The sequence below is a fragment of the Filicampus tigris genome, chromosome 11 (assembly GCF_054856515.1).
Source record: "Filicampus tigris isolate MCC_2025a chromosome 11, RoL_Ftig_1.0, whole genome shotgun sequence".
NCBI classification, from domain to species: Eukaryota; Metazoa; Chordata; class Actinopteri; order Syngnathiformes; family Syngnathidae; genus Filicampus; species Filicampus tigris.
The window spans coordinates 11,805,231-11,824,017 of record NC_141227.1 but is presented as its reverse complement, the minus strand read 5'-3'; the positions used below and the strand labels follow the sequence as shown (position 1 = coordinate 11,824,017).

The window sequence follows — 18,787 nt, the reverse complement described above, 5'->3', positions numbered from 1 at the left end:
GGTACTGCATTATTATCTAAAAATTTAATTGTATGACAGCAAAAAAATATAGTACAGTACTAGACTTCCATTCTACAAAAACATATTACAACCCCCCACACCCACGCAGACACATATATCCACACACACGCACGCACACTCACGCCCACACACACTTACATGCATACGTACACACACAAAGAGATATCGTTTCATTATTTAATTCAACAAAGGTTTATTTCACAAAAACTGAACATTTTACACGTGCAAAGGTATGTGAACCCTTTTAACAGCACCTTGTGGCTCCTTCTTTTGAAGCCATAACTTCAATAAAATATCTTCTTTTTGCCCACTCCTTCTTTCATAATTCTGCTTGTTGTGAGAGGTTGCAGTGGCATCTGGTATGTACTGTACCTGTAATTATTCTATTTCAGTGTTTCTCCACAACTTGACTGACTGCCAATCCAGAGAACCATCTTTCCCTGATGCCATTCCTTTGTAGTTTTGTGCTGGAATGTTTTGGGTCATTGTCTTGTTGCATAATCTATTACAGTCCCAGCTTCAACTCTGAATCTAGTCAATAATTTGTTGATATGCCTGATAATGCATGGCTCCTTAGATAGAATGTATTGTATTGTATGTATGTATGTATGTATGTATGTATGTATGTATGTATGTATGTATGTATGTATGTATGTATGTACGTATGTATGTATGTACGTATGTACGTATGTACGTATGTATGTATGTATGGTATGTATAGTATGTATGCATGTCATACACAAGAGTTATCACAATAAAGATTTGTATTGAGAAGTTTTTGGAAAAGCTGATAATAGCTGTTTATAGCTAATGTAGATGCAGTACATGAATCAAATGCATGCCTCCCTGCATATGTCTGGCTTTGTCGGAAATGTAATTTATCAAATATTTATGTAACTATGCATTAAGTGTGAAATGGCAAAAGGGTTGAATTTAAATTATAATTAGTTAAAAAAAACTTAAGACAATCAACGGAGAATGGTCATGAATACAAGTGTATTTTAACTTGCGCCACCGCCTGTGTACACTAGACGGCGACAAAACAAGGAACAACAAACAAAACGTGCCGTATAACGAGCCGTAATCTAATCATTTTATTTAACAATACATATTAAAATTAGTTACCAAAAAAAGAATATCAAATAAAAATTGGCATTGACAAAACCTCACCCAAAATACGACATTGCATTTTCAAAAATTTCGTGCGGAAGTTTCACAGGAAGTGGAAGGGTGCCGAAGAGGAAGTCGCCTCCGTTCTTAACTGACTGATCTGAAATCGGTTTGTCGGACCGTGAGACACTCATAACTAACGTAACTTTCTGCATTACTGACCTCAAGTCAGTTTTGAAGAATTGTGCGATTCGGGGGAGCCAGGAAGTCCCTAGTGCTCTAAATTCGGACACTATTCTCCAAATGCACAGAAGTAATTATAGAAGTCGGGATTGTATTACTTTTAATTAATTTATCATCTTTCTGAAACCATGGACAAGCTTCGTCGTGTGCTAAACGGCCGAGAGGAGAACGAAGAACTCGGTCTCACGGCTCAGGTAGAGCATAATTGCAGTAAACGGCAGCTTACAGTGCTAATGCTAACTGGCAACAGTTTCAAATGTCAAAACAGGCTTTGCCTTTACTCTACTAAATACCGTGGTGGTCTACCAATAATTGATGATAATTAGTCATTATATTATATTTATGGTATAAAATGTTGTCATTTTGTCAACTGTTGGTTGTCGAAGCTGTGAAGTCAAACGTTTGGCATGTAACTGTAGTTCAGTCAATCAATGGCGTCCTTATACTAATCTGTTTTGTACTTTTCTATACTGTTTGACGCTCTTCATATTTTCATGTGATACAAATATTCATGTCTTGATGCTTATTACATGCTTTTCAAAGGATGATAAATTAAGGTAAGAATTTTACATTGCACTCTTTACACGACATTTTCTTGTTGATGCTTGTAGTAAAACTGAGTTGGATTGGGTTGATGCGTCCCAGTTCAGATGTTGATGATGTTAAAGGGACGGTGGGGCCGGGATGTTCATTTTATGTTTTGATCAGGAAAATGAAAAGAGTTGCCATTTTTTATTTTATCCATTCATTTTGGAGAAATTAGGAAATAAGTGACTCCATGAATAACACCCCTTGATAACGAGCACAATGGCCGCGCCCCCTACCATTCTATCCTTGTTCGGCCGGAATCACGTGAGGAACCGATTCCAAACCCTCCGTTGGAAATCATTGTACTTTTATTGCTAGTAACGTCCAAAAACAGTGATCAATTGGCACCAAAATGTATGTGGACATCTCTACTAATGACCACTTCAAAATATCAAAAGGATTAACCTCTCCGTGGCTGATTTATATGAGAATGAGGAAATGTGGAAGTCAGCAGAGCTACGTAGATTTAGGCTGGGACAAGCGCACACTGCTTCTTTGCTTTAAAGAAATAAATAGATAAACGGCCTCTTTGCTGATCACGGTTAGGACGGGCGAGGCATTAAACACCAGCCAGGATATTTACAGGATATTTATAGAGACTGAAGTGGGAATGAGTAGACGTGCACATTTATTTGGATGAGGAATGGTCCCAGTTTTTCGACTTACAACGCAAACTATTATGCAGAACACTTTTATACTTTCACAGGTTGAAGTGGACAAGAGTAGTAATGTGCATCTGCATTTTGGTGGTGATCGGTCACCGTTTTAGACAACACAACTGACAAAGCAAGCAATATTACCACGCATGCCTTCCTCACATGACGTAGACCGCTGAGACCGAAAACATGACATAAGGGCGTGGAAACTAATCACAAAAAGAGACCTTAAATCACTACAGAGTCTTTTGAGGTGGGCATTTTAGTACTAATGTAATTTTTACATGCAAACCTATTATATAAGTGCCAATGTTAAGCTCACCCAAGTGTCTCCTTAAGTTCAAAAGTCTTCGGCAATGACCGAGGAAAGCGAAAGTCCCCCTCTTGTCAACCAAGCAGGAAATGTTGAACTGTAGTTCATCATGTGACAAACAGTTGATTAAGACAGTTATATGGTTGAGATGACTCAACCATTCGAATACAGTAAAGCCTATAAATGGCAACTTGCCTAAATTGGGACTTGTACACTTCAACACCATCACAACATCTCAACACCTCAAGGGTTTGCCGAATCTGTTTAATTGTGTTATATAACAATCCTGTGACTTGAAGTCAGCTCAGCATGGTGTCTTTTATAATAACGGCAAGTTCAACATGTATAAAACAGCATCAGGGAGTGTGCAGGCCTCAATGTGGGTGACATGAGCTTTTCTTATGACTTCCTTCCATTGTTCTCACAAGGTCCTCGATGCTACTTCGCTCAGCTACAGCACCAGGGTGAAATGGTTCGTCATATGCTTCGCCTCAGGCATCTTGTGCTCAATACTTGTGAGTGATACTGCCTTTCTTTCATATTTCATTAGCTGTCTGGTATGTATTTCGAAAAACCCTGGGGATGCAGCACAAAAGTAAATCAATGGTATAGAGAGAGTGTCGAGTTATTATGTCCTAGATTTTGGGGTCGAGACCCAAAATGTGTTCGTGGGTTTATTATTTATGTTGTCGACTGTCCATTAAATGTTCATGGTCATTTTATAATCAATTTACACACAATTTGTTCACCAAGAGCCTGCTTTTGATATTTTCAATGAATTCAGATTTTGTTATTTATCTTTACTTTATTTGTACAGTTGAATGGCAACATGTGATGGTTTTGTTGGTCCCAGGGGAGTTTAACTGAGAAACCGTAAGAAATTTTCAATGGTTTGTATTACCTTTGCTTATTTGAATAGTAAGTGGACAGTTGTTCTTGGACTTCTTCCTAGAAACTGTTACCACCCTGTAGCAAATAAAAATGTAACTTTTGACAATATTATGTTTGTATTTCATTCTTCTTTGTTAAGTTTCAAGTGCTGCTGATGTCACTCTTGTTTAGTTACAGTAGCTTTGCTATACAGTAATGTGGAACTGTGGCAAAAGTTGTATTTGGGGAAAAGCGCTGATTTAAGTGACAACCAATTGGCACAGCTTATCTACTCTTTAGAGTGCAGGCCGCTATTTGACGATATATGATCACGTATGTAGCATCTACATATCATTCCTCTTTGGAACTAGAACTGAAGAACTATAAAACACTACTGCCCACATTGGTCTTCTCATGAATAATGTTCTATTGAGGCTATTTAAGTCGAGTTTTTAGTATATGTGACGCCCTTTCAAAGAGTCATGGTAATTTTGCTGTGCCAACTTGGAGAACCCCTCGGAATTTGCGGTCCATACTTATTGGTGATAGTTTTAATTGAAACATGTCAATTAAACGGAGAAAGGGTTCCCCGAGTAGCGATCGAAATAAAGGTTTCAAGGAGATATGTTAGGAAATAAAGTTGTACTGCTTTACTTTAATTTGGCTTGATCAAATTTGCGATGAAAATGTTCCCCAAAAAGGCCATACCTAACACAAAACACTCAGTTTCTCCAGAACCCATCATCCGATTTCAAAATTCTTGGTGTATTGTCCTTGGCTATTCCAAGCAGATTTAACATTTTGACAGATTTTTTTGTCACATATACACTTATATAATATAAATAATAATAAAATAACCCTTTAATGTATAACCAATGAAGCATAGTATTAATAGAGTCTTTTGTGTTGATTGATGAACGCTTACGTCACTGATCACCTCTAAGTTATGATTTACATTATTTCTGTAGCTAACAGAAATGATTTGTTTACATTTCAGGGATCCGCTCTACTGTTCCTGCCAAATGGAATCAAACTCTTTGCGGTTTTCTACACACTGGGCAATGTTGCAGCTCTTGCCAGGTGAGACTAAATCATAGCGAGACATATAGCGAGGGGTATAACTTCCAACTTTGGAAAGCAGGGAATCGATAGTTTAATTTATTTCCAGTCATCCCTATTGAAGCGGTCATAGTCCACTTCTCGACTCCTTTTTCTTAAAGGTAGCTCCAATCCACTATACTCTGGTGTTTGAAAGTTTCATTCATGTCACGTAAATCTATTGCTAGATGAGATAATGATATTAATTGTTAAACAAGGTAATTCAGGTTCAAAGCCTAACATGTGTCATCTTGGTATTGACAGCATGCCATATGTCATTGTTTTCCGTGTTATCTGTCAATAGGGTTTTCTCTTACGAAAATAGATCATTGCCCAGGTTCCTAATGCCAAGCAAGACAGGACCATAGAAAGAAATGTTAACATTCTTATTATTGTACATGACTGTTAATGTCTTAAGGAGACCCATTTTGTCATGTAACTAATGGATCGAAGATTTAATCATAGTGGTGACATCCTTAATGAGGGATGTTAGAAACATTATGGCTTCCATCACTGTAGTATATCGTACATTGTCTCTATCACAATATTACCAGATAGTTCATTCAGATTTGGGTTTTACCAACAAGTAACAAGTGTATGATTTTCCTGAGCTGTATCATGATCAGCCTTCTGAGCCTCAACGCAGCTTCGACAGAGTCTCATCTTAAGACCTAGATAGACCAAAAAGACCAACAGTGACAGACGCTTACACCCTGTGGCGTCCGGCATCACGCTGCAGGAATACATGACCATTAAAGTACCTTCGGCGCATGCATAAGATGTAATACCATACCATACCATTGGCCGGGGGAGGATTATAAAAACGTAAACAATGCATTCAGCTATATTCTTCGCTCACGATGAACTCCCACGCGAACAAAACCATCATGTTCTTGACACGGTATTGTGAAATACTTACATTGTCAACCCTCGCTCTTGTATTTGTAAGAAGATGAAGGCAGCGGAGGCGTGCTCACTGTTTTTCCGCATTTTTCACTTCCCGTTGGTGCGCCGAGCGCTGATTTGCTAGCCAGTCATAGTGACCAAATGTCACGACTGGCGATGCCGATTCAACATACGTAAACGCCCCCAAGACGCTTACAGACGGGTTACGACACTACGACGGTGGCCACTACACCAAACAGACGGCGCATTCAGACGCCACGACGCTTCACGACCTCCGACGTCGGTTTGGTCTGTCTGGGCCTTAACAGACATGACGCTCCAAAGGCACCATCCTCCCACTCACAGCTCAGCTGAGCACAGAGCTTTGCTTGGTCAGTGGGGGAAGCTTCTGTCAGGTTACATTCACTGACGTCATCAAAGTATCAGGAAGCTTTGAATGTGTTTGCCAGCCATTGGATTTTAAATTGGTTTTATATGTTATGTTGGCCAGTGGCCACATTTGTAATCGTTTGTCTAGAAGTACATGAATGCTGCTTTCTTCAATTGGATTTTTTTTTACATTTTGTTTCCCTGGTTGCAAAACTTGAATGAAATTCACCATTAACATTATTATTGATTCTATAAGATACTGTGTAACCAACCTGTTTTGTCCTCAATAGCACCTGCTTCCTTATGGGACCACTAAAGCAGTTAAAGCGCATGTTTGAGCCAACACGACTTATAGCGACCATTGTTATGCTGGTAAGAACGTTATTGCTGGCACTTCTAGCATAATGTTTTAAGTAGGTCTTAATTCATTGAAAAAGCCATGTCTACCCTCGTTAGGCATGCACACTTAATAAACCCATGTCAAAACATTTTTTAAGGAGTAGACCTTAGGAAGTTAATGATAATGTTACGGATAGACTGATACCATCTTTTTAATTTCCACAACAGCTCTGCCTCGTCTTAACTCTATGCGCAGTGTTTTGGGTAAGTTGACAACAGACAAAACAGTCTTGAATATTTTGTTGGAGTCTTTACAATGCCTAAAGTACACATTTATGTTTGTTGTTACAGTGGCACAAAAAGGGACTGGCCATCATTTTTTGTATTCTCCAGTTTCTAGCAATGACGTGGTAAGTGTGAATAACCAGTGTAAATGTGTAAATGCCAACAGTGTAGTATTCGTTAATGTTGAAAAGTTTATAGAATAACTAAGAAAAAAAATTAACATTGGAATTGCTATGTAAAACGATTTAAAACTTTGGCTGCAACAAAAAGGACAGTTTTACAATGGTCCACGTCTGAATGACTGGTGCTAAAATGCTAGCAGTCAGTATGCTAACAAGTAGCAAGATAGCATCTCGGGTACAGAAAACACAGGCAGATTGATAAAGATTTGACTTTGTGCCCTGTGGTCAAGTGTTATTGTGAAAGTGAATAGCTCAGATGCTAACATGCTAAAAGTTTTCATGCAAACATTTAAAAAGATAGCAACCTGAGCGGAGAAAGCACTGTGATACATAAATAAGGATTTTACATTTTTCGACATGCTTGCATACTATTTCAAATGTGAATTGATACAATGTTAACAGTGGTTATGTTAGCATTTAGCTAGACAGAAACTTGAGTACAGAAATTGCTGAGGCAGAGCAAACATTTTTACATTGTCCCCTGTGGTCAGTTAGCATTTTAAAGATTAGCTCAAATGACAACATTTTAACTATTGTTATGCAAATAGCTTTATAGCAAACCGAGTGGAGAAAATGCAAATTGCACGTTGATGAGAATTTTCATTCTGGGTCGTGGTTTGTATTATTTTATAGAGAATAGCCCAAATATTAACATGATAACAGTTGGTATGTTAACATATACCATGTATATCTGTTAGAATACTTAAACCGCTATGGCAAAGCCATAAGGTATTTACTGATATCTACTAAGGTGTGACTACATTGGAAAGCCCAGTGAGGCTGAACTGTCATGTGACCGGTGGCTGATTTTGATTGGCCGCATCTGTGTGGCACAGAGTGACAGAATGACTGGACGATCTGAACGACTGGATGATCTGTGTAATTCACCGCAAATGTTCAATATGAACAACTTGCTCTCACGACCACACCGATTGTGACATTACTTTGGCATAACGCTTGCCGAGGCATGTACTGCATATGCTCATTCTTTATATTTGATAAAAACTGACTGAATTGGAACAGGTTCAGCAAAGTGTTAAGTATTCATTCTTGCCACGAAATGAACACATTATTAAAATGGCGATCAATGGAGGAGGTCATCAACATTCTCTCGCTTAAAGTGAAATAAAAGGTGCAAAGTAACCTTTATGTGACACTAATCTTGTTTGTGTGAAAACTAACGTGTACGAAACACTAAAGTGTTTGGAGTCTTTTTTGAGAGAGAAAGAAAAGAAACAGAGGGTTACCTACTTACTAAATGGCAGGCAGCAAGAGTAAAGGTAAGAAAAACCTCCGTCGGTTACCTTATTCTAGAGCAGCATACCTGAGGAAAAAGGAACTAATTTCATCGGCCTTCATTCCTTTCAATGGGAGTCTATTTGTATTTTTTGGGACAATCGTGTTGCAATGGTTACCCCGAATTTAAAAGAGGAAATGCACATACAAGCGTGGCCGAGACGTATCTTCTAATATCTCATTCGTGGGTGGTCAAATGGCGTGGGCCGCATTCCGGGCGGGAAAAAAAGCACATGATAATAAGATGAAAAAAATGAGCAATATTAAGATGACCTCTTTAGCTCTGCCAATACAGCCACTAACTGCTCTGGAGTCGCGGTGCTTGCTGAATAATATGTTTGCTGATTCAATCTTAATGCTGGTATTGTGCTTTACATTGATCTAATGGAAGTATCAATAAGTAGTTACTCTGTAAGGTGCCAGCCAATTGTCAATATAGTTAACAAGTAGCTGGTAGGTTATCTTACCCAGATAAGAGAGCAATCTTTAAACGCTGCAGTGAAACTGATTCTTGTAGGTGGAACAGAATTGGCTTAGTTTAAGTCTTGTCTGATTATTTGCCAGGTAGGTCAGAATGATTTTGGCCAGGTGGTGCTTGACTCAACATGGACCTCCTTTAGTCTCACTCAGACAGTATGTGGTCCTGGCTAGTGAAAGATAAACAGGCTTTGATCTAACTGTGCTGTTTATACACAGGACAAAGTCTTTGCCAGCCTCTGTACTTCTGCCATCATCACTTTTAATACAGTTTACCTTGTTTTTGTCACTCCAATGTTTCCATTTACTTTTTTACACTGAATGGCTGATCTATTTCATACATCAGAGTTTTTAACATCTTAACTGTCAAGTTGATGTTAATCACTGTTCAATAGAACTAAATGGCATAAAAGTACACACTGATGACTCAGTGAATTTAAAGTACAGTACAGTATAGTAGTTAAATCCATTGGTTGAAGACTCAATTTTACCATTGTAGACATTGTCAAAGCTATTGACCTCTAAAACATTTTATCAATCTGTTGTAATTGTAATATCTCAATATAAAATGTGTCTTAAAAGTCCGGCATGCCAAAAACAAGTGGAACATACTAATCTGTCCTTAGTTCTGAGGGAGAATTATGTAAAAACCACCACATTATTATGTATAGATTTGTAACATTTGACATTAAAATAGCATATTGGATTGAAAGTATCCTTGAGCCAGCTTTTGTAGCAGGAGATCAGACTGTCAAGGTACCTGCTTTTGGCCTCTGGAGAGACTATGTCTCCCGGCTGGACTGGAAACGCTTTGGGATTCCCCCGGAAGAGCTGGATAAAGTGGCTGGGGAGAGGGAAGTTCAGGTTTCCCTGCTGGCTGCTGCCCCCGCAACCTGACCCGCATAAGTGGAAGAAAATGGATGGATGTCATTTTCAGTCGAGAAGCAAGTGGCAGTAAAAGACAAAATGTCAATGTGCTTCCTCAAGTTAGACATCGAGAAAATGTTTTGTAGGCTGAAATTCCCATGACAGCCCATTATGAAACAGTTTTCCTACACTTAAATGGAACAGTGGCCTAATGTGATAATCCCATTAATTTCCGAACGCAGCCTATGTTATAAACCAATCAGCAGCTGGTGCTTTAACCCTCTGTACTGCCTGACACATTTGAATGCACCCATGTGTCCCCATTTGGAGTGCCCTCCGGCACTCATTTTTGGTGCACTCTGAATAACCGAACGGCACATTTCCGAACGGTTAGAGTGAACCATTGCGCACTTCGGAGTGTATTTCCGAACGCGCCCTGAATTGCATGCTGGTGTAGCTTCTACTACTTCTTCCATTTTTCATGGAAATGAGTCACTTTGACAAACCCGCAAAGAATGCGTGTTGTCACGCCTTGTTGTGTTTAATTGGTGAAATGGAGTCTAAACGTCACTAGTGATTACCGTACGTTTGATTGTTGAAGTGAACCCAAGCAGGAAGTCTAGCGACTTCATATAACATAACGTGCACTCTAGTAAAAGTAAAAATATGTTGCATCAAAACTACTCTGGCAAGTACAAGTTATCCCAAAAGTTACCTGAGTAAATATATCTGACTAAATAAAGTGCGTTACTACCCACCTCTGGTTTATGCTAGTGAGGACACATTATTGACTTGATTTTCCATGTAAGGGTCAGTGAGGTGAAGGTCTATCTTGGCAGTACATGTAAAATCCTGTGAGTGATGTGAATGTGAGCATGACTGCTTGCTTGAGCATTAATGAGCATGTATGCACAATGTGGACAAAGGATGTCAGTGAAAGCCCCTGGACAAATCTGTGGGTGGAAAAAGAGCGTTTCGTCAGCATGACTGTCCGCGTCTCAACAGCCGTCTATTTCACCTACATATGGAACAGTCACTTCCGCTCTTGCTTGCGTTCCCCAAGGCGTCACCATGGAAACCACAAGTCACACATCCCAGGCACATTCTGAACAGAAACTGTGTTAGAGTACACGCCCACGCGGGTGCCTAACCGTCTTGGTGCAACATGGCCACTGACCCACACACTGCACTGGGCAAAGTTCAGACTTCAGGCTTCATGCTGTAAACCTAAGACAGGATCACATGACCCTAAACAGAGTGTGTCTGTATACTAGGTAGTCTTTGTTGGAGGACAAATAAGACAAACTTGTCTGAAAGGTATACTTAACCAAAGTTTGTTACTTGATTTTATTCGATTAATTTACCGTGGCTATGTGCGCAATAACACACTGGTTGTAATAATTAACACCTAAAAGCTGTCTCTTCAATGTAATGGTGATCTTGCTCCAGCTATTGTTAATCATTCAACTGCTGCAGATTCCTCTCATATTTGAGATATAGCACAATGTTTAATCAGAGGACTTTATAAAATAGCTATTAACCTCACGCTCTTTGGCCTAATGTCTTTGTTTTGAAATCTCTCCACTGGCACAAAGATCTGTCTCCTGTTAACTCATAATGATGATGATGTTAATTCCTGATTACATCACACTCTTGAATTCAGTTACAACAACTATGTTGTTTTCTTTTGTGTCCTGTGTAACCTTTACAAACGCACCAGATACCTATTGAAATCATGTAAACAGTCAAATGTAATTCTGCTGAGAGGTAATGTGTGTAAAGGGCATTTTGATAGAAATTGTAGCCTACTCCCCCGTGTAGTAGCAAATTTGCGATGGTCACTTGCATGGTCTCGCTTTTTAAAAAATGGTTTAAATTTATGTTAACATTCTGTTGTGTTTTGTTTTGTCGATCAGGTACAGCATCTCCTACATTCCTTTTGCCAGGTAAGACAATCATGATGTTAAGTGTAATGGATTCAAATGTCAGCTCTGAAAGTGTGCTGCAAAATGTTCCCTTTTCACTGAGAAAGTCTGTCCATTGCTGTCATCACGTGATGGGTTTCATCTTTAATCTCTGAACTAATGACGCAAGAGAGACTTCTCATTGAGACCACTGAAAAACAACATGTTTTTATTTACTTCGAAAGGTCCCACTGTTTGCTTTTCCCATTTGGCGGTAATCCTCCTCCCTCCCTCCGCCACTCATTCACCCCACTTAAAGTCAACCAAATGGCTGCTTGTTGTTTCACATGCACTTTGTTGCATTGCAACGTTTTCTTTTGTCTTACTATCAAAACATTTTATTTGCAATACTGTACAATAATGCTGTTTGAGCCAGATTTACGTCAACGCCCAGCCACTTCCCAGCCCAGTGTTGGTCTGACATCACTGTGATTAATTTATCCTCGAAGGGAGGACGCTCCAAGGAACGTTTTCATTGGATCTGAATATGAATACTCAAAATTAATATTAATTCCCAATCTCATAATCACATGAGCCCGTTGCCCCCGTTTTCGATATGAACAATGGCGAGTCTAAATGCCTTGAACACATACTGACACTGGAAGCATTTTTGGTATTCCCCCCCGTACTGACTGTTAAGACAGACATTACTGCTTAGTTTACCTGTCCCATTCCTGCATATTGCCGTCATCCAAGCACAAGCACGAGGTGTGATGTTGTTTTGCCAATCCAGATGCAGGCAGGATTATGTCTAATTTGGAGAGTGGATCCCTCCACCCGACAAAGCCTGGGTGCTGTGTGTGTTTTAGTGACCCTCTAATCCATCCCAACAGCTGAGAAACCTGCTATAACCTCCCCATAGTCCCCCTCCCCCAACCCAAACGCTGACAACAAAACAAAGACAGTCTTGCATGCTGCCCTTCCACGAACCAAATTCCTGAGAACAAAAGTTTGACATTCTAATGCTCGTTCATTTGCTCCTTAATTTGACTCCTTTTCTTAATATTTACATATGTTGTCAGCACATTGGCGAGCTTCTAAAACCATTTTCCAGCAGATGTTTTGGAGGTTCTCGACATACTTTTTACTAAACGCTCAAACTGAATTAGAGCCAGCTATGACACCACATGGCAAGAGGACTTGATCCTTTAATGTATTTTACCTGGCTGCCTCTTTATAAGCTCCCTCATTTAAAGTAGGTGAAGTACAGAATCACGCCGTCTGTGCAGTTCCCACAGTGCTTTGAGGCTAACATTGCTCTACATGTTCATAAGAAATGGGGGAGCTCTCAGAGGTGTATTATTTATTCATGGAGTTGTGAGGTGATGCAAAAAATAGCATCAAGGGGAACTAAAAACAAACCTGAGGCTGATACAAAAGGATGCTGGTGTACACAGCCAAAGCTTGAGAAGAAGCAAGTGTCCTTTCTTCACACTGACCTCCCCTCCCCCCAAGCCAGGCTATGATTCACCCCCCCCCCCCCCTTCTCCTTTTAACCTTGACGGGCTTCACACCTCCTCCACTGAAATGTAACCGAGGCTGCAGGCGAAGTCTGCATAGCAACACTCTCGTGGCAAGAACAGAATGTAGTTAGGCGAATGGGGATGGCAATGGTTTGCGGTTGCCATGGCAATGACTCCTCTTGCATCATTGCTCTACACAGAGCACCTGGCAAACGGGGTGCCCCACCATCACGATGAACGTGATGGAGCTTCCCCGCCAAAACACACTCACTTATTTATGAGATGCCCCACCCAAATTATTGTAAGAAAGGCTGGAAGTGCTTTTTTGTCGCTTTTCATTTCATATGCATGACAGCATTCTGTCCTCTGGGATGTCAGCCCATTTATGCCCGGATACTTTTTGAGTTGTATGTATGTCCCATAATCCATCATAGCACATGGCTGTCTCAATATATTGTATTCATTATCAATTTTATTTGTCTATTTGATCTAATTAGACCATTTCGCTCCCCCTACAGAGATGCTGTGATGAAATGCTTCACTACCTGTTTGAGCTAGGATTCTGGAGTCCACACTTTCATGTAAAGACTGGTCCTTATATGCAACTGCAAGAACAAGAACTTTGTACAATATATATAGTGGTTTATTTCCTCTTTTTTTTTTTTTTTTTACTGCAGCTCCTTAACATAGGCCTTTTTGATTTAACCGGTATTTTAATTTCATCAGATTTCACTTTTGTACTTTATGCTGTGAGTGCCTTCATTGCTTAATATATTTAAAGATTTAATAGATATTTCAGATTGGTTAAGGTTTTTTGAGTGATCAAATGATTTAAATTTGATGTGCATTGTAATTTACAACACAAGTGCAGTGCAAAATACATACTTAAATACTACTATACTATTTATGTCTTAAACAGTCTTGCATGACGTATGTTTTCTTAAGCCCTATTCAAATTAGGACATGGGCACTGCTGCCAAAACACATTTTCCCTTTTGTCTTTATATGAGCAGCTGCCTGCTATGTTTTAGTAGAAATTACATTATTTACCCTTGGGCTTTTGAGGCACTGCTTCAGTGATTTTACACTGGCATGTTTGATATCCACAGCTCTTGATCTTTTCCAGTTAAACAGTGTAAAAATAGCAGCATATGTTGGTAGCCTTTGTGTATATTAGCCCCCTCCCCCACCCAGTAAATTGCATTAAAATTGAGTATTTTTAAATGAGATTTTCTGCCAGACGCAACAATGACCCAGTTAATTACGCTTTTCTGAGCAATGTGGTTTTGGCGTGACCTAATAACCCAATATAGCTTCCAACAAGATCCCTGTATGCTCCAGCATGATGGCATCATAGCCTTTGAGAATGGAGTTGTCATGACAACGTGCCGTAAGATTCATTACCTTATCTACCCCCATTTTAGGTGCAGATGTTCGTATTATGATGACGGAAAGGCGTTTTCTTTTGTATAAAACATGGCCATGCATTTGTCTTACACTGAACTCATGATTTTAAAGCTGCTTTGGGTTTTATTTGAAGGAGCATCACACCCCATGTCGTGTTCTTTCTTTGAACCAAACAACTGCATTGCAATTCCTGTTGTGCAAAGCCCCCTCTTCATTTCATTAGGCTTCTGCAAAGAAGGATTATGGACAGTCTCCCTTCAGTACAATTTGTTCAAGTAACTTGTTAAGTAACAAGCAAATCCCTCTGCACCATACCCTCGTCATGTAATCTGAAGGATCAAATTATGTTGTAGAATGAAGGAACGCCCATTTGTTTTTGTTTTTTGGATCAGTTTTCTTTACCAGCCATGTTTGGATTAAAAGTTTGAGGAGGCAGATGTGCGGTCTGCCAGAGTGCCCCCAACTATTTCCTGCAGAATTGCGTTTAATCCAGAGGTCAGAAAAAGGTGGCCTCCTGAACAGTGCTCGCCTCTAAAAAGGTTATAAAGAGGAATACAGTATAAAACAATATAACGTCGCTGTCCTGTGAAAAACATGTCATTTTTTTTCAATTTTATTATTTTTACGCGAATGGTGTTTCCGCGAGGACGGCACGGTGGACGACTGGTTAGCACGTCCGCCTCACAGTTCAGAGGTCGTGGGTTCGATCCCGGCCTTCCTGTGTGGAATTTGCATGTTCTCCCCATGCCTGCGTGGGTTTTCTCCGGGTACTCCGGTTTCCTCCCACATTCCAAAAACATGCATGGTGGTTGATTGGACACTCTAAATTGCCCCTAGGTGTGATTGTGATTGTGAGTGTGTATGTTTGTTTGTCTCTGTGTGCCCTGCGATTGGCTGGTAACCAGTTCGGGGTGTCTCCTGCCTACTGCCCGATGACAGCTGGGATAGGCTCCAGCACGCCGGCGACCCTTGTGAGGACAAGCGGTATTGATAATGGATGGACGCATGGTGTTTCCGCATTACAGACTTCGCATTAATGTGAAAATTAAAAAAAAAATCCCCAAATTGGACATAAGTGTTTTTCACAGGACAGCGACGATAAGATGGTTTTTGGATGCTAAAATCATGGAGAATTTATGGGAGCCTTTCCTTACTCATTCCTGTTTGTAATGTGATCATCTGTACACTGAAACATTGTAAATGCCATCTGAGGTTATCATTCTATGATATTGAGTGCAAAATGTATTGCAAATTGTAAAAACAAAAGGTGATCAAGCAGTTTCTAATAAATGATGTACATACTTAGAGTTGGAATGTTTCCTGTCACACACACACAGAATTACTTAAACTTTGAATCCATTTTAGGACTGCCAAGAGATGCAATGTAAGAGCTGTATCGAAAAGTCTGCCTTCATAAATTAAATTTTTTTTTAATTTCACTGAGAGCTTTTGGTAACAAAATATGAGAAACACATACCTACACACCCTTGTGAACTAAACCTAAAACAATTCGCGCATTTTCAAAAGTAATGCCTGTCTGACAGTGTCACTCAAACAACATTGTGTTTGTAAAGGCAGAAATGTATTTGATCACAGGAGTGTAGCCATCGTTTCAAAATCGGTGGGGACAAGTTGTTGAAGGGTAAACCAACTTTTATGAGTAAATTATCATCCTTCTTGCATTCAACTGCTCTTTTACGTAGTGGCAAAAGAACTGAATGACCAAAAACTATTTAAAGCATAAGCAGGCATGTAATTAAATGCCCTATGGAAACACTGAACACAAATATCCAGTAAAACATCATTTTTGGAATGAAAACAGATTTTGATTTGATTGTAGCCTCTCAAATGGGCTATGAAAGCAGAGAAAATATATTTGTTTTAAGCAAAATGATATTCAAGCACAAAGCTGGCCTGCATGGAAAACTCATCAACACCAATATGCCAGTTTGTGTGTGTTTCCATGTTTTGAATCAAACACAATATAGCCGGTTATTCACACATTAATGGCGATATGAAATCTCACATTCCGCTGAAGTCCACCAAAAATATTTAATCATAAGTTTAATCAGCGCATGGTGAGACTATAGGATCAATAGTTTTCATAACCATCATCGTCATCGTTGTAGCTAAACGTTTGGCGGTTAGTACAAGTCCTTTCGTGTAATATGATGACTAGTGACAGCACCAGAACTGAAGCTTAGCAGACCCCACTCACTCTCGCACTTTGGCATGTATGATTCATATTTTGTTGCGTGTGATGTGTCTCTCATGGAAGTTAATAGCTTTATGACATCAGTGCCTCCTCTCCGTGCCTTTGTTTGGCGTTTCTCCTGACCACGCCCCCTCGCTTTTGCCACCATAAAGCCGTGGGCCGTGGGTGTTCACAGCGGAATTCCACGCTCACTTGTGTGGACAACAGGTGCAGTCATTCTGGATGATGCCCTTGGAGTGCCGGTCGTCGCTTTGCACTTTGAAGCACTTTTTGCACATTTTTGTAACGCATTTTACGTCCTGAAAATGCCTTTCCCACCTATTAGTCTCCAGCAGAAGATTCCCTCTCCTGCAAGGGATCTATTCGGCAAAAAGAAAGCCAGTGGTGAGAAGAGGGACGCTGGGAAGGAGAAGCAGACCTCATCTTGGACAGCAGCGAATTTAAGGAATTTTGGACGCAAGCCACAACATGAGAAGGGTAAAAACCCGTCGCAGAAAGAGGTGCAGGGGAAGTACTCGTGGCTGACCTCGACTAAACCTCAGGACTCAACTGCAGGAGTGAGGCGCTCCTCCTCCGCGGACTCCGGCCGACCGCTCGCAAGCAAGGAGGACGCAACCAAGAAAGAGATCCAGTTCACGCTCAGCCTCACGCCGGAGGCCATCCTTGTTATTCAGAAGAGAAATCTGGAGAAGCAGATGCTGGCGAAGCAGCAGAAATGCTGCGCTTCGGCGGACTTCCGGCACAGGCGCGTCTTCCCTTCCAAAAAAACGGCGCACGGGAGCTCGAAGACCGCGCAGGTGACCAAAGCGGAGGATGAGGAGCAGGACATCACGGCCATCGTTAAAATATCGCTATTGAACGACCAGCACAAGTATGACGATGTGGAGTATGAGGAGGAGGACGGAGACGTGGACGAGACTGTGATGAGGAAGTGTAAAGAGTGGCTCAAAGGGGTCGAAAGTGCCGCAGCTTTGGGAAAGGTTGACAAACTTCCTGCACTCCACCATCTTAAAAGCTGCTGATAGTTGGACTCAAGCCATGAAATGACTCCTCTTAATTAATGTTCAATGATGCAATGACAACTAAAGTCTTCAGGTTGTTATATTGTCCACGTGGAATGAAATGTGAACCTGAGGAATGTCTGCTTGCTATGGAATACTTCCCAGACTGACTTGAAAGAGCTGCATTTCAAGCTTATTATGCCTTTTGAATAATTGTTGGAACTTTAAATTCAGTGACTTTGCACATGCGGTTTTTGTTTCCAGTGAGGCGCCTCCTGTGGTTTAAAGCAGGGATTTTCGCTGAAGAAGCCCTTTGTGTGAGAGAACAAAACGCTGTCCACAATAATTGAGGTTTTACGCCCTGCCGCTAAAACCAAACACAACTGTCTTTTATTTCCCATTAAGTAAGAGGCTTCTATATTCTGATGTACAGTATTTATTAACATTTGTACCTGAAAATTGATAGTTGGTGCCATTTTAAAGGAATGGGTTTTGTACTAGCCACACAGCTTCTAAATATGAACTTAATTGTGCCTGTTTCGTATTCACTATAACTTTGTTGGATATCACAGGCTCTTTGTTGCCATTGTAGCTACCTGCGCCATTTGGGCATTAGTGTACTAAGCCTCTTAGAATTCCTGCTAAGCAGGGTTGACCAGTGTACTGTAGGGGCCAGGTACTGGAGCTCTATCAGGAAATTGCCTCTAATTTTTGTATTACCCGAGTAAACAATACACCTCACCACGAGACGGCGTCTTGAGACTTTTATTTCCCTCTACATTAAAGTGTTTGTGTATGATTCCCATGTGTCCATTAAATAGAGAGGACGGTGTTTAGCATCAATGGATATTTGAAGCAGAATGCAGTTGAGCTGTAAGCCATCTCTTTATTCACAGCTGCAACAAAAACAAATAATGTCATTGCAAATACAAATTATACATCAGAAAATATGACTTTCTATTGTTCTCCGTCACTTTGTAACCACACACACACACACACACACTTAGGCCCATTTATTAGTAATATAGTGAAAATGAGTGGAATATTTACTTGGCAAGTCAACGTTCACTGTGCATGCCTAAAAATTCAAGTTTGGGGACACTGTACTATAGTAATA

General features: G+C 40.3%; 2 protein-coding genes across 2 annotated transcripts; both read left to right on the top strand.

Annotated features, from left to right (window-relative positions):
- The first annotated feature begins 1,312 nt into the window (after nt 1–1,312).
- sft2d1 (SFT2 domain containing 1) lies at nt 1,313–15,759 on the top strand. Its single transcript, XM_086045545.1, has 8 exons — nt 1,313–1,568; nt 3,360–3,446; nt 4,799–4,881; nt 6,465–6,546; nt 6,742–6,777; nt 6,865–6,923; nt 11,537–11,566; nt 13,566–15,759. Exons 1-8 carry the CDS (start codon nt 1,503–1,505, stop codon nt 13,603–13,605), a joined length of 483 nt encoding a protein of 160 aa, XP_085901671.1. The 5' UTR covers nt 1,313–1,502; the 3' UTR covers nt 13,606–15,759.
- Nucleotides 15,760–16,815: 1,056 nt separating this feature from the next.
- prr18 (proline rich 18) lies at nt 16,816–18,502 on the top strand. Its single transcript, XM_086046147.1, has one exon. The coding sequence runs from the start codon at nt 16,975–16,977 to the stop codon at nt 17,689–17,691; it is 717 nt and encodes a 238-aa protein (XP_085902273.1). The 5' UTR covers nt 16,816–16,974; the 3' UTR covers nt 17,692–18,502.
- Nucleotides 18,503–18,787: the final 285 nt, after the last annotated feature.